The sequence below is a fragment of the Electrona antarctica genome (genome assembly GCF_951216825.1).
Source record: "Electrona antarctica genome assembly, chromosome: 21".
Lineage (NCBI taxonomy): Eukaryota > Metazoa > Chordata > Actinopteri > Myctophiformes > Myctophidae > Electrona > Electrona antarctica.
Window position 1 is genome coordinate 19992479 of NC_136802.1, and position 22710 is coordinate 20015188.

At 42.5% G+C, this 22710-nt stretch overlaps 2 protein-coding genes across 2 annotated transcripts in view; one reads left to right on the forward strand and one right to left on the reverse strand.

Moving 5' to 3' along the window:
• The window catches only part of LOC306914265 (uncharacterized protein), a gene marked incomplete at its 5' end in the record, with an annotated part of 69033 nt that extends 55528 nt beyond the window's left edge, over nt 1-13505 (forward strand). Inside the window, 5 exons of the mRNA XM_079491255.1 lie at nt 9918-9953; nt 10927-10978; nt 11435-11596; nt 12386-12478; nt 12574-13505. Of these exons, the coding sequence (XP_079347381.1) occupies nt 9918-9953; nt 10927-10978; nt 11435-11596; nt 12386-12478; nt 12574-12879 (649 nt within the window). The 3' untranslated portion in view covers nt 12880-13505. The remainder of the gene's footprint in view (nt 1-9917; nt 9954-10926; nt 10979-11434; nt 11597-12385; nt 12479-12573) is intronic.
• Nucleotides 1-22710, reverse strand: part of htr2cl1 (5-hydroxytryptamine (serotonin) receptor 2C, G protein-coupled-like 1) — a gene marked incomplete at its 3' end in the record, with an annotated part of 198203 nt that overhangs the window by 155386 nt on the left and 20107 nt on the right. The gene's annotated exons all lie outside the window — the stretch shown is intronic.

Consider the following 22710-nt stretch of genomic DNA (forward strand, 5'->3'; position numbering starts at 1 on the left):
AGGAGAGGTCCAAGGGAGACCGTTCCAATGTTCGTATACAATGGAGAAGAGGAGCGTTCCTGCTACAGGAGCGTGTCAATGCTTTTGCTGTCATGATTGACATGGCTAAGCAATAAGCTGTCCACTAAGAGCCTTGTGATTGCTCAAGGAGAATCTGCAGTCCACTCGAGCCTTGTGATGCTCAAAGGAAGTTCTACTGTCGACTGCAGTTAAGCTGTCTGCTTCAAACCTACAGATCTGAGAGCTATGTGCTAGCTCTGAGAATCAAGAAGTAGGTTCCAAGCGTTTTTATTCTATAGGCGAAAAAATAATTGTGGGAACCGTTTCCTACGGCGCGTTGAACGTCTGAACAATTTGCGTCATGGAAAAAATCGTGGTTCATCTGAATTGTGATTAATGTTGGAAAATGTTGTTCTAATGTTTGTATGTTGTTGTATTCTGTGCTGACATAGGTCAAGGTAGATATAACAAGGTACTGAAATAGTACTGTTAAAGTTTGTTTTTATGGTTTAACCATTTTGTCATGCTTTGAGTGTTAACTTTTCATTTACAGGATGTAACCAATATAGGAATTTGATTTAGTCTAAAATAGGATTTCAGTTAAAGAAGGACAGGTATTTGAATTTAATCAATATAGAAATTTGATTTAGTCTAAATAGGATTTCAGTTAAATAAGGAGTTTAATTTCTGTTTTAAATATGGTTCAGTTTCAGGTCTGTATAAGAGATACAACAGAACAAGCCCCATGCTTGTTCGGTTCTAATTTGATACAATTTAGGTAGTTAACAAGATGCTTCTGTGTCCAGGGGGGTCTATCACGTTGTACTATGGTTAAAATGATTAATTTTTAATTTTGGAAAAAGAAAAATATTTTTGGCAATTTATTTTTGGAAAAATTAATTAGGCAGGTTATGACTTATGATGCTGTTATGGTATTGCAACAGTCGTAAGAGCCTGTTGAGGGAGGATGTGATGGATATTTTATAGACATGGACACGTATATATCAATCAGTTGATATTTTAATAGACAGTTGACACACAGTGTCAGTTTGCACAAGGCACAGGAACTAAGTTGAGACAATGCGATACTGTGGTGACTAACACAGTTAAGAATGCTGCCAGGCACCCCAGGGGGTCTGGGTGCTGTTTCTAATCTTGCTTAGTTATTTACAATCAGCTAAAACACCCCAGGGGGGTCGGGGGTTCTGTTTCTGACTATAGGAACCGCTCCTATCTCAAACTGCTAATCCAACAGCTGTGCATGTGTGTGTGGCAGAGAGCTTCTTGCTCTCTGCTCCAGAATTGACATGAATCTACACTGTGTATTTGTGCTTAATCATTTAGACTGGTTAACAATATAGTTTGAACAATTTCATTACATGTGTTCGGCATACTTCATATATAGTATAGATATTGAATTAGTCTTATTTGGTATAAAACTTATAGAGTGACACATGAGCTGAATGCCATGGGTCCCTCCTCCTTCACCGGAAGATCCTGTGAGTTTCTAGGGAGGCGGGACTTAGAAGTTAGTAAGTACTGCAGACGCTGTGAAACTAGCAGAGTCCACACTGATTAGCTATGATGTGACTTCATGTATTCCACGGGGCCTTCCGCCCGTGGAAAGCCTTGTACTGAGTTATTCTGTTCAATAAAACTGATCAGAATGTGACGACAACCTGCTCCTCGACTCCTTTCTTCACTCGACGACCATCACTGCTAAAGACACAATTTGGGTAACTTGGTGCTAAATATACAACACACACACACACACACACACACACACACACACACACACACACACACACACACACACACACACACACACACACACACACACACACACACACACACACACACACACACACACACACACACACACACCCACACACACACACACACGTTATCATTATCTATAACTAGTTACACTTTTAAATACTGTATTCTTCTCAGCCCGGAAGGCTGGCGTGATGGTCCGCGCACTTGAGGGCAGCACGGGCCCATAAAATTGGACCCGGTCCGAAACGGACCCGGTGATATCAGAACCGAACCGATCCGTATCCGAAAACATTTTAATTGGCCCCACCCGGCCCGGAACCGGACCCGAAAGTTTTGGATCCGGTCCGAAACGGAGCCGAGAAGGATTTGACTGCTTGGAACCGGTCCGACCAAAACGGCGCTGATCCGATCCGAGATCCGGACCCATAGTGTGTTCTCTGCAATATTAGATGCTTTAACGTGACATGAGACTGCTCTCTATGAGCGACGTGCACCACATTAGCCATGTCTGTAAGAAAATATCAAAAATCTATTGGCATTATTGGCAAATTCCGTAGTCTGGTTAATCAAAACTGTCTCCCAACTCTTTATTATAGCTTAATTTATCCATATCGTATATATTGCAATATCATTTGGGGAGCTACTTATAATACCCATCTTCACAAACTCCACGTTGCAAAAAAGATTCTGCAGGATTGCCACATACAGTGATTGGTCTGCTCATTCTGCCCCTCTTTTCAAACAACTCAATATTTTACCAATCTTTAATTTAAATACATACCTAACCTGCAACTTTATTTTCAAAGTATTGTTCCAGCCAGTTTCATTTTCTTTGCCATGTAAATACTTTTTCCAGTTCAACAGTGATGTGCACCACTTCAATACGAGACAGGCAAATCATTGACATCTCCCAAAGTTCCGTACTGGTCTGTGTCAGCTCTCCATCAGATACAGGGGTGCCCAGCTATGGAACACCTATACAACACCTATACAGCAATCTCATCAAATTCTACTTCATTAAATAATTTCAAACATAAGTTTAGGACCCACTTAATTGACCAGATTACTTAATTATATTTCTTTGTATCATCTCTTCTTTTCTCTAATCATGTAGATAACCTATAATTCTAATCATGTTCTTGTTTTTTTTGTTTTGTTGTTTTGTATACTGCAATGATGTCTTCTGGGTATTCTATATCTCTTGTACAATGTTTTGATTTACATAGGTAGAGGCCTCGTATAAGCCCCTTGGGCTTTTTTGCCTCAGCCTAGCACTTTACCATTCTTATATTTATATGTTCACTGTGTTGTTTTGTATACTGTGCTGAATAAATAAATACAAATAAATACAAAAATACACGCCGCCGCCTCTCGAGACAGCGCAGCGGAGGAGGAGGAGGGTTGCAAACTTGCATAGGCTATAGTGCATTTTTGCGCACCGAAATTCTTACCAGAGCTGTTGACAATCACAACAAAACTGTCCCACATTTTTCCTCCGAGGTGGAAAGCCTGGTGACGCGAGGTTAGTCCCACATTGCTTGTTGCTTTGCATTTCACCTCGCTCGCTGAAGGGGGCCGCCATGATTGCATTAATATAGCCAGCGGTGTGTGTGTGTGTGTGTGTGTGTGTGTGTGTGTGTGTGTGTGTGTGTGTGTGTGTGTGTGTGCGTGCGTGTCACTCTCCATCTCTCTCCCCATTTCCTGTCAGTCTACTGTCCTATCAATAAAGGCTACAAAATAAATCTTAAAAAAAAGATTATTCGACACATTTCGGGGCGTGGCCGGAACGCACGCACACGTTATATTTTATGTTTTTTGTCACAGCATGCTTGGTCTTCAACCAGCCACAATTTTCACACTCCCCCTTCTCCACTCCCTTCATTGTCTCCCAGTTACTGCCCACACAAGAGCTGTGAGTACAAAACACTGATGTTGGCACTCCTATCTAAATATGTAATTAGCATATTTTGTAGACATAACATTGTATGGTGTATATACTTAGTCTTACTTTCTGTGATTCTGCCAATAATCAAATCTTTTAGGCACACATCCAAGTTTTTGCGAGGTCAAATAAGCGAGTCACGTGACGCTGATCCCCTTCCCCTAGTCGCTCATACTAGAACATGACGTATGTGTACAGTAGAAGAATGGGAGATCTGCAGCAGGGAGGCATGCAAACTTCCCTTGTGGAAGCTACATGTGTGACACACACACACACACACACACACACACACACACACACACACACACACACACACACACACACACACACACACACACACACACACACACACACACACACACACACACACACACACACACACACACACACACACACACCTTTTTCGCTGCTATCTAAGTTTATAAACGTGGCTATAGGTACTATATAGATCTATGTTCGTAGACAACCGTTTACTCCATATATGAACGCGGCGACAGTCAATTTAACTTTTAGCATTGCTCCGGTTACTATGGAGAGCCTCCGTCCCTACCAGCTATGGGATTTTTTAAATCCAGCTCCATTGAGCCTCTATTATAACAGGATGTTCAAAGCGCTGTATCTCTAAAGCTTCGAGCACTGTCCATGGTGAGCCGTTGCGAGCCATGTGTGCATTCTCATCAGCTGCTCATTTAGAATGGTTACCAGGTCGCGTTACAGTACATGCAGATTTTCAAGTTTAGGCATGTTTCTTAAATGTCCACAGCCCTCCTCTGAGACAGACCGAGTAGGCAAAAACTATTTCCATACTATAATGAGCATTAGTAGTCAGGACCAATTATATGAAGAAAGGTTGAAAATGGCTGAAATCATCCTTTAATCTGGATGCTAGTCTTGTCTCAACGGCGTCGAGTGCATATCGGGTTGATTGATCTCATTCTAATGAAACATTGAGTTATACAAATGAAGGGCGCATTGGGCCGGGGAAGTGTGGGAAAACAAGAGATTTATTTAAATTGACGGGCCCAAGCCTAATCTATCCAGTATGTCATTCATCGTTCAAAGCATCTTCCTTTAAGTTCGACATATCCTTGATGTCTGCTGTGATGTTTTCCGACTGAAGGCTCGTTTCTCCTTCTCCATTATCTTCTCTCTCTCTGCTTGTGTGTTCAATTCAAGGACCACAATGGAAATAATAAGCTTTCAAACTTCTTTGCGTTCCATCCTTTTGAACAGCAACGATACAGACAAATATATGTTTACATAATCTGTCAGGCAGAAATATTTTCTACATATCTTTGTGTAATGTTTTTATTTATTAATTTCCTGCAAATTAATAATAACGTCAGCGTTCGGTTTCATTCATCCGCTCCCTACTTGTTTATGTGCGCGATTTTGAGAAAAGAAGCACGGTGAGAGACAAACAAGAAAAAAGTGAGCCATAAAGTCGGAGAAGAAAAAGATCAGCGGACTGGCCTCATGCTTCCTTCTATGTATGAGGAGTCCAAGCTGCTTCTTTTCACCTGACAGGGGAGTTTCCCCGGCCAGACGTAGCGTGTGGAAGGAACACGTCATTCGGACCAGTTCCTTTCCCCTCCATCAGGCGCCACGGCTGGCCAGGGGGAGGTAGTTAAGAGACCAGGATTACTGCATGTTTTTTTGTGAGGGTACCTACCCTAGGGGACACGGGAAGAATATGCAAACTCCACACAGAAAGGCCCTTTCGCCAACCCCCGCCTCAAGCCCCTGCTCTTTTGACCGTCGGACAAACGTGCCCTCTCCGTCCTGAACTGAAATGTAGCATTTTATGTTGAAATAATTCCCCTCTGCCCCTCTGGGGCTCTGAACCTGCCTGGCCGCTTCATCAGTGGCACGCATCTGCAGTAAAAAAAATCACACCCGTGTGAACTGAGTGGTGCAACTCCCCCCCCTTACAACCACCCCCCCCCCCCCCCCTCTCTCTCTCATTAGCAGGCAACAGTGCAACACTATCTCTCTGTTTCTGGCACGACAGCGCCCCTACTGGTACTCATGTGTCACACACATTAACACGAGTCACATAGGTGAACACGAGTCACATAGGTGGGTGAACACGGACATTGCTGTTCCTTGGAGTGGTTGCACCACTCAAAAATCTTAATTGAGCGCAGTGCCGTGCGGGCGTGCACTGCAGAATTAGAGCTCTCCCTCTTCCCCCCCCCCCCCCCCCCGCCGGAAGTGGGGTATCACTGCTTTACAGCATTACTTTCTTAAAAATACAGCATAGAATATAAATACTGCCATTTTCCAGAAATAGCAGATCGATAGAAAACAAAGGGACAAGTATAGTGACTCCAGTCAACCTTATAGGGTTTAAGACTTGGGTGGTTAAACCATCTGTTCTTAGTAAAATAAAATAAATCACACTTGTGTGAAGTGAGGGGCACTTTTATCATCATACATCACATTCTGTACTTTGCTATGGGGTGATCAGCCAATCACAAGCCAATGTTTGTGTTCACATGCACAAAGCCGGAAAGCTGGGCATAGGAGAGGCTAGCGCCCCCTGTGGATTGTTGATATGTTTGGTGTATATGTCGGTGAGCAACACATAGTATAATGGATTTAGTGTTACCTATACGACAATAACTATATTGTAACTAAGTACATGTACTCAACAGTTTTGTAGATGAATGCCTCGTACACGGGCGGCAGTGGCTCAGAGGTAGAGTGGCCGGTAGAGCGGCCGGATGGGAAACCACAAGGTTCCCAGTTCAATCCCGGGCTCCCCCAGAATTAGTGTCTAAGTGTCCTTGAGCAAGACTCGGAACCCCTAATTGCTCCCGATGAGCATGTTGGTGCCTTGCATGGTTTCCTCTGCCATCGGTGTATGAATGGGGGAATGTAATTCATGTAAAGTGCCTTGGATAAAACCATTTACCTAGAGTCGCTCATTGTCAGTCATTAATTTGGACAGAGGACAGCTTGTATAACAGCCTCCATTAGCATTTAAATGCTAATGGGAGTCGGATGAAACATAAATGCAGGTAGAATTGACTGATCTACTGTGTGCAGGCCTAAAGCTCCAGTAGTTCTCACTCACATCAACCTTGACAGCACATGGCTGGCTTCCTGTAAAGTTCTTCATCTAAAGCTCCAGTAGTTCTCACTCACATCAACCTTGAGAGCACATAGCTGGCTTCCTGTAAAGTTCTTCATCTAAAGCTCCAGTAGTTCTCACTCACATCAACCTTGACAGCACATAGCTGGCTTCCTGTAAAGTTCTTCATCTAAAGCTCCAGTAGTTCTCACTCACATCAACCTTGACAGCACATAGCTGGCTTCCTGTAAAGTTCTTCATCTAAAGCTCCAGTAGTTCTCACTCACATCAACCTTGACAGCACATCGCTGGCTTCCTGTAAAGTTCTTCATCTATTACAAATGTAAATGGACAAAGAGATAACGGTTTCCAGTGCCTGGCACCCACTCTATCCTGAGGCCTACCCTGAAAATGCATTTTTCTGGTTAATAAAGAGCAGGAGAGCACTGTGTGTAGAATCACAATATAGAGCTATTTAACACGTATTGTAACCAAAGGCAATCACTTACCCTACCTTTAACTTGGACATCGGCTACTTTAGAATAGGCAAAGCATAAAATAGGGTTAAAGACATAGATTTGTTTTTGCTGATTTTGATGCTAAATTAAACCCCAGACCCTACTTTGAGAACCACAGCAATACAGTCGTGTTTCTAAAACCGGGAAAGCATCCGTGTAATTTTACATTTTAGCGTTGGCCATTAACTAATTCTCTCCCGAGTTTTGGCCGAATGGCCCAGGCTGCCTACAACGAGTTCCACAAGTGTTGAGGTCCACGAGTTTTGGTTTTTTGACGCTGCACCAAGGGGGCCAAGATGAAATATTATTTCCACACTTCATTCTCATTCTATAAGAAATACTGGTTCAATCTATTCGTGAGTTACAGTATCTGACTGAACTAAGCCAATAGTTTGATGACCGGCGGAGTCTAGTCAGTCTACACTCCATCGCATGAGATAAATGCATAGAAAGGGGCTTTACCCTGCTGCACATATCAGTATTCAGTAGGTCCATGTGTGCAGTTAGGACGTATTGCAGCCTCGCAGCTCTATAATGAGCCATCGTAAATGGCATCGTCATTGTACTACCGTCTTCCTCCCCCTCGCTATACTCATTCTGCCTATCGCGCTCTCCCCTCCTTTCTCTCTGCTACCCTGCTAGAAAAACCAGCATGATTTCCCTGCTGGTCTTTGCTGGTCTTTGCTGGTCTTTGCTGGTCTATGATGGTCTATGATGGTCTAGCTGGTGGACCATGCTGGTCCACCAGCTAGACCAGCAAGGCTCATGCTGGTAGACCAGCATGAGCTTAGCTGGTGATGCTGGCCTAGCTGGTGGACCATCATAGGCCAGCTTCACCAGCTTCACCAGCATAGCTCATGCTGGTCTACCAGCATGAGCCTTGCTGGTCTAGCTGGTGGACCATCATAGGCCAGCTTCACCAGCTTCACCAGCATAGCTCATGCTGGTCTACCAGCATGAGCCTTGCTGGTCTAGCTGGTGGACCATCATAGGCCAGCTTCACCAGCTTCACCAGCATAGCTCATGCTGGTCTACCAGCATGAGCTATGTTGGTGAAGCTGGTTTGTACATATTCATGCTGCCATTGGTACAGTAGTCATTGTATAAATGGTTGAGAAATGAAAGAGTTACCATGTGGGGGTCCCCAGGGGTCCCCGAACCTTGAAACCCCCAAAAACGCCCCCAGGGGGGCGACACGATTCCAACGAACCCACCCGTCCAAAACGGTTGAGAAATGACAGAGTTACCATGTGAGGGGGGGGTCCCCGAACCTTGAGACCCCCCCCCCCCCCCATCAATTTATATATTTTAAATACTTTAACATATCTGCTTACACATGTACAGTAAACAAAAAACAAGAAAGGTACATTTTAATTTAACCATTTTTATTATCACAATGACAGTGATCCAACTGTCATTGTGTAGGATTATGTAATGTATTTTGGAGGGTGTTAAATAACATTGCAGTACATTTTGATTTATTATTATTAACTTCTACTACTCTTACACTACATCTCAGAGACAAATATTGTAATTTAACTCCACTACAATTTTTTTTAAACTTTAGTTACTAGTTAATTTGTATTTTTATTACAAAACCTACAGCAATCTGGGAACCCATCTGCAAAAAACAAAGGGAAAATGGCACCCCCTTGAGTCAACAGTTGACTTGAGTCAACAGTTTGTTGACTCAAGTACAGTAGGGAAACCACCTTAGATTTAGGCCATTTGAAAATGGCCAATCTACAAGTTCCCAATTGTGAACTTGTAGATCCAGTTTCAAAATATGTTTTATACATTTTAAGCATTTGAAAGCATTCTACATAATGAGTACTTTCTGCTTTTGGTATACTTTTAAGTGCATTTTGATACCAATACTTTTACCTAAGTAAATATTACCAGACTTTTACTACTAGTATTCATACTTTAACTTAAGAAATGTTTTCCACTACTGCTCACATAGGTTTAAGCAATGTAAAGACAACGTAAACTGTTCAAAACCCACAGCTCATCAGTTTCAGCTTGTAGCTGGTGCTTGATTACTAAACGTAATTGTGAGCTATATGACTGAGACTAGGGATGGGAATGATCAATTCATTGATAATAACCTTATCGATTAACTGGTTAGTTGAGGGCGGCATTTTTATAGTTTATTTTAATGAGAATCTTAATTTCCCCCAACGTCTAACATAAAATACATTTTGCTGATATAAATACAAAAGGCATATTATATTCCTCAATCAGATATTTATTTGACCATTTGAGATACAGGGCCAGTCAATGGCATCTTTGTGAGGAATAAACAAGATGGGGGCGGCAATCTAATTGGGTGAATACCCACAATGGCTGTTTTGATTCAACTAACAGATGTTAATTGGGTCAATGGATTGAAGAATGTGTCAAACATTGGGTCAACAAGATGGGGGCGGCGTCATTTACGGTAACCGTGTATTGCGATGCGCGTATAGCAGAGCAGTTACGGTAATGCACATTGGAGCCAGCCAGCCTAAGTCAAGCTGTCAGACCGCCCGCCAAAAACAACAGTAAACTAGGGACCCACGTTTTTATTAATTTAAGTTTACTGTTTGTGTGACGGTGTGAGAGAAGAAGTGTGGACGACCTCGACGAGGAGGCAGAGGTAAGAAACACTTGGTGTGTTTTTTCTTTTCCATTTGTCCGAAATTTCTATTCATTTCAAGTGTTGGCTAGACGTTAGCAGCTAATAGTGGCTAACGTTAGCTTAGCTAGATTCACCACCGGGGATAGCTGGGGAAGGCTAAGCTAAGCGCTAGCTTGCTAACTTCGAGGGGACAGCTATATAACTTTAATAGCTGTTTATTTGTTAGATGTTTGCAGAGCTCTCGTTTTGGAACGCGGGGTTTTGGAACCCGCAGTGTACCGCAGCTTCCTGCTCTCAGTGTTTTGCACCATTACAGTGGTTAAAGTGCTTATGGCTGCCCCATATAAGGGGGGCTATTTATGTTGTGATTTTGTACCAGCTCACGCCAGGTTCTCTGGTCAGTGGTCACTGCGAGTACTCCTCGACCAGTGATTCCCATACTCTTTTCATGTCAAGGACCCCCAAATTGACACTAATTATCCCGCGGACCCCCATTTGAAAATATATGCCAAGGGACCCCCATAAGAAGATTTTTACAGCTAGTAGAGATTCTCAACCCGTTTTAAGAACCCCCATGCAGTTTGACATGCATTAGTCTACCAACCAACCACCATTTAATGGCATTTCTATCTCTGGGACTCCCAATTTATATTGTAAAATCAATGTGTTACAGCCCCATAAGGGTCCATTTGGTTCCATTTGTATCAGCCGCTGACCCCCATCTGAAAATATGTTGTTCCAGGGACCCCCCCAGAAGCAGTTAAAACATTCGCTGTGAAAGAACATGCATTCAAAGATTTGCACCACATTTTCACATTTTTCTTCTTCTAAAATAGCAGATCTACAAGCTCGTAGTGTGGCTCGGTGCCGCGCTATGAACTTGTAGATCTGCTATTTTTCAATGGCTAAAGTATAACATGATGCTTAAAACACAAAGGCGTTCCTGTCCTGAATGGGTTAACTTAGTAGTTCTGTTTTCATTATGTTCCAGGTCACTCCAGTTTCCTGTCCTACTTGCCAGGTTCTCTGGGACGACTCCTACTGTATGTATATAAGTTAATATCTATATATTATTATGACATTGTGAAGTCAATACTGAAGCAGCATTTTAACTGTCGTAGCTGTAACTTAGCCATTTCACAAATGTATTGGAAAATGTACAATATTTCCTCAATCCCAGCCTAAAAGAACAGAAGAGTGTGACATTTGTGAATTTAATGAGGTCTGTGATGAAAAGACATATTTCAAACACCTTACAGGACATCTAACAAATGACAAAATCACTGTTGCCTGCCCTTTTATAAACTGTAACTTTAACCCAAACCCTAACCGAGACAACCACATGCAAAGCACCAACCTGCTCAATGGCAGTGTCTGACTCACAGACACTCCATCTCCTGAGCAACTGCTGTGATGCTAGATATGTGAAGTTATGATAGCTACATGACCTGTCTTAGGATGTAAAATTCTGTCTTCCATTATCTAATTTTGTTTTGCAGGTGTATGCCGAATTCAAAAGAATCACAGGAGTTGACTTGATCTCAACATTCCTCTCGACGCTGGATGAGCACACCAGAGGCCTGATTCAAGTTTACCGCTCCAGAGCCCACCACCCCAGTCAAGAGAAGTTAAAGGTCCTGTTGGAGAGCCTTGATGACCAGGTGAGATGGGGAAATAATGCCCAAAAGGGTCTTAAAATATCAGAAATTTGTTTTTATAATTGGAGTGCTGTGCAAGTCTGGAATACATGCAATACTCGTTATCTGGTGTACTCCTGGTACTGTATCACATGCTTTGTGTGTACTGTACATACTACTAGAGTTCTCTAGTTCCAAACAATGTATACTTATTAGTATCAGAGGCAGTTGGGGACGGGTCTTTTCGTTAACCCAGGGTGCGTTCAGATATAGAACTAAGGCCACTGCTGTGCCCTCTGGTCGTTCGTTTATTCTGACAACTCATGAAAAGACACACTGATTGGCCAGTAGTCACTTTGAGTGGCAGAGTGCCATCCTCACTTCCGCTCTGTTGTTTTTTTACAGGTCGCTCCAATGAACTAGGTTTTTATGTCTATGCCTTTAACCGCATGCCACTATATTGTCCCTATTCTGGTGGAACACACAAAAATAGCACATCTACAATCTCACACATGCACCTTTGCGACATGTGAGCTTGTAATTTGGCTATTTTCTGTGAAGATATTTTGTATAACTGATAGTAGAGATCATGGGAATCAGTGGTTAGAAAGTATCTTTGATTATCAGACAGCTGGTTTTTATATTCCTTGCTTTTTTAACAAAAGTAATTACAGATCTATTTCTTGATTGGAATTCCCACATGGTTATCATCAGCACTGTCCTGTCTGGAGTAGATTATCAATGAATAAAGCATGCAATGTTGTGCAGTTATTTGAATCAAATTCTAACTCATGTTCTTTTCTTGGTATGTAGACCACATATATCATAAGACACAGGAGGGTGGTGGCACTCAAAGGACTGCAGTTCTTTCTCAAGGAAAAGGATCCAATTGTTCAGACCTGTCAGGTAAATCAGCATTTCAGCCATCAATGAAAATCCACCTCATTGTCATTTTGGGATATTTCTTAATGTTCATTTTTTGTTAATGTGCTCCAATCTAGAGAGACGATGTGGACAGGCACACCAGTGGCGTCCGTATGGCTATTCTGGAGATCGTGGCGCTTCCAGGAGGCCCAGACTCGGCGCTACAAGCTGCGGTGGTATTGGAGGATGAAGTGGTCGTTGACGGCCTTCCAGATGTTCCAAGTGCCTTCGCTGTTCTCTTTGGCCTTATTTATGCACTCCACATCGAGTATCCACCAGGTTGGAAGTTCTTCTTTGAGGCTGTGCAAAAGCTGTTCCTCTCTCTGGATGCCGAGAAATGTTCAGCACGCGTTGAGACACTGAGAAACTTATTGTCTCAGTAATAGACAATGTTTTAGATCCGATTGTTTTGAAGTTGAATCTCAGACTTCCAACTATGTCTCATCATAGACCTTTTTTTCTTCTTCTTTTTGCCAAATGGATCTGCATAAGGGGTACGGGCGTTGCACAAGATGGGGTCTACATCTAACTATGTCTCAGATATAGACTTTTTTCTTTCTTTTGCCAAATGGATCTGCATAAGGTGTTGCACAAGATTGACTTTAGAACCAAACTGTCTCGAGTATCCACCACGTTGGAAGTTCTTCTTTGAGGCTGTGCAAAAGCGAGAAATGTTCAACACGCGTTGAGACACTGAGAAACATATTGTCTCAGTAATACACAATGTTTCGAATCTTAACTATGTCTCTACTAAACTAAAACTAAAGGCCACATTTAACTTTTTTACTTTTTACATATTGTTACAGACTTCAGAACTTTAAGACAGTGGTTCTCAAAATGGGGTCCTGAAGGGAATTCTCAACAATTACTTACAATGGCTTAAAAATCAACCTTTATCATATACTTTGGCTGTTTGAAGGTAGCTGATCTACAAGCTCAAAAGGTGCGTTGTGAGCATGTAGATCGGATATTTTCTAAAACAGTTGAATAATTGTGGGATTTGAACTAATATTGTGAACATTTTAATACAAATGGGGGGGGGGGGTTAATTTGTTTCAATTTGGGATCCTGACCTTAAAAAGAAAGTTTGAGAACCACTACAAGAATTGTTAAGCTTGTCATAAGTCAGACAATGATTTATTTTACATGCGGTTATAGAATGTATGTTGCCAATGGTTGCACTTGCACTGAACATGGTGACAGTATTTTGATGCCATATGATGGCACATTTGCACTGAGTTTACAGTGACGAATATTGTGAAGATATTGAACATTGTTGTTCCCAATGTTATTGGTACTTGCACAGAAGGCATTTGCACTGAACATGGTGACAGTATTTTGATGCCATATGATGGCACTTTTGCACTGAATTTACAGTTTACTGTGACAAGTATTGTGAAGATAGTGAATATGTTCCCAATGTTATTGGTACTTTTAAATAAATAGTACATTTAATTCAATCAATTATGTTGTAATGTAAAATAATTTGTTTTAATGCCTAAATAACCAGTACTAGTTGACTGAGTGTATTACACAAGTGGCGATAACTAAATTGTGTCAATTGGCTGAATTAATAAGCCAACATAGAGTTTTGTTCAGTCAACATTTTAAACTGAAATTGCAATTAGCTGAATTAATGGCCAATGAAAAGTTTTTCGTTATGTCAAAATTTTAAACTGGATAATTGCAATTGGCTGAATTAATAGCCAATGAAAGGTTCTTCGTTCTGTCAACATTTTATTCTGGAAAATTGCAATTGGCTGAATTAATGGCCAATGAAAAGTTCTTCGTTCTGTCAACATTTTAAACTGGAAATTTGCAATTGGCTGAATGAATAAGCCAACGGAAAGTTTTTTGTTCTGTCAACGATTTAAGCTACAACATTAACTCAACTCAAAAAACGAATTGCAACAAGTTGCTATATAATAATCAATTGGATGAATTCTATTTTTTTTCAGTGTATTGTTGGTAGCTCCTTGCTGAAGTGATGAGTGTTGTCTCTGCTGTGATTGAAAGAGAGAGTGGAATTTCTGCCGAACTGTATAGCTGGTGTCATAGGGTGATGGTCGACACCCCCCAGGGGTGGGCTCACCAGCATCCCATGCTGGTCACCAGCATCCCATGCTGGTGACCAGCATCCCATGCTGTTCCAGCATCCCATACCAGCATCCCATGCTGTTCCAGCATCCCAGCATCCCATGCTGGTCATCAGCATACCAGCACCAAAACACAACATATGCTGGTTTTGCTGGTATGCTGGTATGCTGGTTATGCTGGTCATACATGCTGGTTTTTCCAGCAGGGTAGTGTGTTATACCACTATCAATCTTTTGCAGTCTCTCTCTCTCTCTCTCTCTCTCTCTCTCTCTCTTTTTTGCCGTCATTTGAATGACTCCCTATATCTTGGTCGATCATTCTGTGGTTCGTTCTCTCCCTCTCTCTCCACTGCTGTCAGTTATGTTCGACTGTTCTTGTCAAGACAGTTGTAGTTTTAAGTTGATTCGTTCCGTTTGGCTGACTTTTCACATTTCTTCTCACTTGGCTTTCAGTCTGGCCGTCTTACCATTTGAGCCAGATTTCAGAACGGCAGCCGTTACGTATAGGCATGTCATTGCCGAGTGGATAGTGCTCAACGAATTACAGTAGGATGGGAAGTGACATGAATTTTGCATTGGAAGGCTGTGGTTGCTGCCCAGTCCCCCAAACCATTATATTGGAAGCAGTGTTGTCATGTCTGCTTAAGATAAACGACTTGCTTGCCAAATAAACCAGATCTACATGCTCTTCTTTGTAATCTCGGAAGTACTACTAATGCTTACTAATGACATCAGGTACTGTACCTCCATTTATGCCCACAAAAGAGACAAGGCCTGACATATATACTGTACAGACATGTGCCCATATCAGTTGGATAGGCCATGCAACGTAGTTGTGAGGGCCGCACGGAGGCCCCAACTCTGGACACGAGGGCCACAGAGAGGTGCAAACTTCTAGTGTGATTTATACCAACAGGTGGAACTCATGGTTCGATACACCTGTGATCCAAACACATCAACGTCGCACACACCCATTCATGAATCAGAAACAGGTTTTGAGCTTCATGAATGAGGCCTGATGTCCCAAAAGCAATGACAGTACATGGAACTGCAGAGATTTTGAGAATGAGTGAGTGAGTGAGTGAGTGAGTGAGTGAGTGCGTGAGTACGTGAGTACGTGAGACAGAGATGAGCAGGAACGTTGAAAATATGCACGCAGGACGATGTGCATCAGTTTCTCCAGACAAATATAATTAAAAAGTCTATTGTACTGTAATTAGTTATTAATGCATAGTGAGAAAAGTTTAAAATGTAGCCCACGCAAATACATAATGTAGCCTTCAAGTGACTCTGTAGGCTTTGAGTCACACATTTATGCGTAGGTGCATATCTTTTACTTCCTTGCAATGCAAAAGCCTTTTCAAATTTTCCACAATAGCACTTTTGTTTTGTTTTACTTTGTCGCCCTTACTTTGTCACCCCTTTGGCACCCAGGATGTTTGGAGTTTCATTAAAGCCAAAAAACACGGTACTCTCTCCATTTTATTTGCTAGATATTATAATTATTAGAAAACAGCTTGCTGCCGTTCGAGGGTCCAAAAATAAAATATTGGCTGATACTCTCAGGCTCATTAGAGAGCTATCACAAGTGTCCTTGTTGCTAGTGCAAAAAGTTAGAGAGGGGGAACGGGAGAGATAGAGAGTTTGTGCAGAACCATTTTCAAAGGTGCTAAAGAAAAGTTAGTACAGTGAGTGCCTGATTGAGTGAGTGAGTGAGTGAGTGAGTGAGTGAGTGAGTGAGTGAGTGAGTGTGCGTGCGTGCAAGAGCAAGTAAGTATACATTTTATTTATAAAGCACCTTTTGAAACAAAGTTACAAAGTGTTGTACAATGTGCACAATATAAACAATCAGCTTAAAACAAAGCATAATAGTGTAATGCAAAAAAGAGAGAGAGAGAGAGCATCCATTTGTGCTACATAGCAAGCTTTGTTAATCTAATTTTAAAAATAGATTATGTTTGCTTATCACAAAGGCCAGAGAGGTAGATTAATGTTGACCCCCCCCCCACACACACACACACACACTCCCATGATGTCCGTTTTCTATAGGCATGTCATAATAGTCCAACCTTCAGCGAAAATAAACGCCCTACAAGCTCGCCATGAGTCACAAAACGAGCTGTGAGCCTGTATATGGCCTATTTTTGGCAAAGATATTTGGTGTAGGGGGAAAAGGAGGGGGGCCAGTATTAGACCCATAGGGTCACTCACCCAACACCGCTGAAGTGCCCTTGAGCAAGGCACTAAACCCCAAACTGCTCGAGTGAAGCTGCTTAGTGGCCAACAGTATAAGACTGTGGTTGTACTGGTCAGCTCCCAGGTTTTAATGTGTGTCTGTCTGTATGTCTCTATTTGTGCAGGGCATTGCTGAAAATGAACACTTGTGCTCAGCTACAAAAGGGGGGGGGGGCACATTAGATTAGTGAAGCATATCGTCTGTCGGGTGTAAACCTTATGTCCAAAACTGTGACTTTTCAGGATTCAAGTGCAGATTAGTGCTGCACGATTCTTGCTCAAATGTGAATCTCAGTTTTCGTCCCCAAGAATTGAGATCACGATTCTCACACGATTCTCATTTTTTTCCATAACAATACTTATTGTCTTTAGTCTGTAGTTGCTTAACATTACTATACAAAGTGATCGACTTAAATTCTCTCTCGTTGCAAAAACACAAGAGGAGCTAAAATGAATTGGACAGCCCTGCACGATTCTTGCTCACATTTAGAAATGAGATCACATAAGTGTCTTTTTACGATTAATCGTGCAGCACTATATAGCAGTCTACAAAGCTCCAAGTGCATCGTTTGGTGCAGCGTTTCAGGGTGTGTAGCTCTACAGTATGTAGCATCAGCCTCTATGCATCGCCAGAACTCAACTACAGAGCATTCTGTGGGAAATGCAGACCAAAGCGTGCAGCAGGTTTCATTCCAGCCTGCCTGTGGATCTCATTTGGCCAATAACAATATCTACAGTATAGCTGGCTCACTCTCTATCTCGCTCGTTCACTTTCTACTGATCTACACCTCTCTCTCTCTCCCCCATAAACTTTGTCTCTGTTCTCTTCTCTCTGGCTCTCTTTAACAGTGTGTGTATACGAGAGCCAGTGCCAACAGACCCCCCCCCCCCACACACACACACACACACACACACACACACACACACACACACACACACACACACACACACACACACACACACACACACACACACACACACACACACACACACACTGGGCTATTCAGTAGATGGCCTCCCTGATGGTGTCCGTTAACGAGAATAAAGTCTTCCCTTCCGTTATGAGCTAAGCACCCGTTTCACCAACACTACTAGCTCCAGTCCCTGCAGCACTTCAAAGACGGACACACTTAACCCTTATGACTGCACCCCCCCCCGGGCGCTGTATCAATACCACCCACTGCTATAGTTCTGGACAATGCAAGGACAAGTCAAGGATGTGCAAATGTACAGTACAGTGAAAAAATATATATACTCTGAAGGACTGGGTATTAAAATAATATTTATTTATTAATTTATAATATGCTTGAATGTAAGATCTGTACAGTGACCTGTGCTTGTGTCCTTGGCATTGTTAAACACATGCTGACCCCAGAGATGCAGTCGGAGGCAGCCTGTGTGTTAAACAATACCAAGGACACTGGCACCCAAAGGACGCGTGCATGCACGCACGCACGCATGCACGGCACACGCTCGCACACACATTGAATAGTTTATTTAGTGAGTAGTGGTCTGCTACGCGTTTCCCCTGGTCCTTATAGTCCTCCGAGGGAAATTCAGTTTCTACCTTGAAGCCAGTAGATGTGGTATAAATGGTGGCAGTGAGGCACAACGGCAAAACGCTGATAAAACATATTAGACGAAAGATTGGCGAGCGTCTGCTTGAATCCATATTTTCTCCGCCGCATCTCATTACTTCATCATCATGCGGTTCACGTTGTCCGCTCCACAGGCTGCACCTGTTTTTCCCCCGATGTACCGCTTTGACAGGACCTTTTTGAAACGTCTGTAGTGCCTGTAGCGTGACACGTGTCGGTGTGAACGTCATCACCCCCTAAGATTTTCAATACTTAAGTACTGTACTTGAGTACAATTTTGAGGTACTTTTACATTACTGGAGTTGGTGCGGCCAAATATCGCAATGCTAATGGAATTGGATGGCGGGGAAACATTTTATTGACGGACCACATCGGAAGCGAGCGTTGCCTTAGGACATTAGGAAATATCACGCTTAGGACATTAGGAAATATCACGCCAATTTTGTATTTTGATATTCTATCATGCTTGTGTGTTATGTGCGCTATATTTTTGGAAAATGTCAATAATAAAACAGAAACAAGAACCATGAAGGACGGGAGTTTTCGATGAATCTAATCAAATGTAGTTAAACTACCAAAAGAAAAAGTATTCATTGTGCAAAATGTCCTATTTCAAGTTTTCAAATGGCCGAAATGTCTTTAGGGTTGAAATGTTTAATGTACGTTTTGTAATAATAATTAAAATCTGCAAAGTAAGTACCTCAAAGTAGTGGTGGATATTGCTTGCAATCTCACGATAGATATGTATCACGATACAGAGGCCATGATACGATAAAAATCGATATATATCAATTTGTCAACACCAGATAATTCGTCACCCAGATAATTCATGCCATTTAATGCCGTATCGATACAGCAGCCTCTCGATCGATTCACCTATCGCCCGGAGTTTCGATCGATATATTGCCATATCGATTAATTTAATGCACCACTACCTCAAAAGTACCTCAAAATTGTACTTAAGTAAATGTACTTGGTTAGTTTCCACCATTGCCTATAGCTAAACGTTTAAACACTTGGAAGCTTGCATGATCTCTGTCTCCCATACAACATGTTGAATCTACACATCATGTGACAATGATCTCTGTCTCCCATACAACATGTTGAATCTACACATCATGTGACAATGCCACACACACTAAATTGGCGTGGGAGGAAAAACCAGAGTACCTGGAGGGGATCATGGAAATTCAACACAGAGACCCCCCCCCCCCCCCCCCCCCCCCCCTCCCCCATTTAACATGTTGAATCTACATGTGACGGTGCCACACACACACACACACACACACACACACACACACACACACACACACACACACACACACACACACACACACACACACACACACACACACACACACACACACACACACACACACACACACACACACACACACACACACACACACACAACTCCCAAGACAGCCTTTGTTCCGCTTGGCTTTTTTAGATTCCGATGATTTATCTGCTCCTTGAAGAAGAGGAGGAACAGGAGTGGAAGCCTGGGACATTCCTCGCCGGCTATTACTGCAGTATACGGGACTGAAATGTATGAGATCAAAGCCTAGCTTGAGCAGCGCTGGCTGGCTGGCGCTGGATCAAATCATTCTCTGTGACAGAAAGCAGTGGGTAAACAAGGCCTATTAAAGCACATCGTTGGTTCCAGTTGAATTCAGACTATGGAGTGGAAAATGAACGGGCTCTGTGTTATAATATGGTAGACTGCAGACACATGTTCTTAAGTACAGTACTTGAGTAGGCCTACAAGTTTGAGAACCACCAGTCTAGGGGTTCGAATCCACCGAGGCACATCCGATTTGGCCAAGCGTCGATACGAACACATTTGTCAGACGGCGATGTGCAATTGTGCATGCACTCCTACAGTATGGGGGGGGAGGGGGGGACACGCCTGTCAAGGTAAATACATTCAAACCCGTTTAAAAAAAAAAAAAAATTATCGATGCCAGAGTAAAAATATCTGCAGAGGGACATTATCACATTAATAATATGAATGTAATTTCATGCAGTCGAGTTGCATTTATCAACACACGGACGGACGGACGGACACGCTTTTGACAAAAAAAATCCATTATAGTCCATTTACATACAAATTAATAAACTCCCAAAAGCTACAGTAGATAGATAGAGTTTTTATTAAAGTGTCCTAAGTCATAAGATTCCCAGGGCTTACAAGACACTCACAAAATTGTACATACATAATGATACATATACACAAAATACATAGACAGTTACTTATGGATACATCGTTCTCCAACGTATCTCTATGAATTTTCCTAAAACAAAAACTTCATTACTGAACAACCAATTTAACATAAAATATTCAGACATCCAAAACAAATCTGGATTCTTATCCTGAATTTTTTCAAATAAAGAGTTTCTTAAATCATGGTATAGTAGACAGTAGAAAACAAAATTAAACTCATCCTCTACAACTCCCAGGTCACAAAGAACACACAGTCGCTGCTCCTCAGGAATGCCATCTGCCCACCTCAACTGCCAGAGGTAAAGCGCCAGATCTTAACTGGGCACAGAGGGACTTTTTAAATTAAATACAACATAAGGTTCAGTCATGTAGTCCTCTTTGAATTGAATATAATTTATTAATTTAGCTTTTTTCACGATGTCCACCCTCCATTGCTGCTGATGTACTTACTTTCGTAAGACTCTTCTGGCAGTTGGATAAGGCGATTCCATAATCTAATCATTTCACATCTCTGCCTTGTAAGGGAGCTTTCCAAACCTGTGTCACCTTCAATGGCCAACTTAGTGGTATACTTATGCACCCCGAGAAAACACCTAAAAGCTCTACTCAGAGTTACTGTCAAAGTGTCCTTGAGCAAGACACTGAACGCCAAATTGCTCCCGATGTGCTAGTTTGTGCCTTGCATGGTTTCCGCTGCCATCGGTGTATGAATGGGTGAATGTAATGCACAATCTCTGTAAAGCGCCTTGGATAAAGGCGCTATATAAATGCACCATTTACCATTTACCAATGTTTTTACATTCGGTGGCCTCCTCAAAGCCCCACACACCTGCTACATAAAACAAAATGGAAGAAACCATAATCACACAGAGAGAGAGAGAGAGAGAGAGAGAGAGAGAGAGAGAGAGAGAGAGAGAGAGAGAGAGAGAGAGAGAGAGAGAGAGAGCACATTAAGGGTTTAAAACAAAGAAAAGCCCAAACAGCATGAGGCGTCTTTTCAAAGTGAGATGGATTTCTACCGATGTGCACCGTCCGTAACATTCTAGGCAACGCTGAATCGGGATCTACGGATTCAATTCCGAGTTAGATACAGCCCTAGCAGAGACAGGGAGGGGGGTTGGGGGGAGGTAAAGAGAAAAAAAAAAGTATGATAAAAGGTGAAAATGAGAATAAAAAGAGAACGCTCTCACACCAGTTATAGGATTTTTGAGCGGTGCCTCCTCTCCATTACGCAGCTGTGTGTGTCTGTGTACGTACGTATGTATGCATGTACGTACGTATGTACTGTATGTATGGTCCGCACACTGGACTGCTCGATAAGGTGATCGTTATCAATACAAATTAACGAGCTCCATCCCTACACACCACCATCAGGCAGGCAGGCCATCATTATGTGTGAAGCGATATACAGTAGAGGCACCTAGAGTTCTACAAGAGCGATTGTTACAGGCAAAAAGGTGAAAATGAGACCAGGACAGGAGGATGATGGACGCAAGGGATTCATCCTTCCATTTCACTGCCAGAGTTCCTTTCCTCTCTTTCGACTTTCTCTGAGCAAAAGCTCTCCCTGACGAAGGCTGAGTGCCGAAACGCGTCACAGGACCCTGACGAAGGCTGAGTGCCGAAACGCGTCACGGGACCCTGACGAAGGCTGAGTGCCGAAACGCGCCACGGGACCCTGACGAAGGCTGAGTGCCGAAACGCGTCACGGGACCCTGACGAAGGCTGAGTGCCGAAACGCGTCACGGGACCCTGACGAAGGCTGAGTGCCGAAACGCGTCACGGGACCCTGACAAAGGCTGAGTGCCGAAACGCGTTGGTCCTTCTTTTTGTAATGTTCTTTGCCATGCCGTAACTCTTAAATAAAAAAGGCTTTTTTTCCCACCTCACTGGAACAGAGTGCCTTGGATCCTCTTCTTTAATGTTATGATTTAACCTCGCCAACGAGCACCTGTATTCAGTTCAACAAACAAAGGACCACGGCAGCGCTCCCTTCCTCTATTCAAATATACTTATCTCTCTCTCCGCCCTTGCCCTCTCTGAACAATTGATAGATCCTAA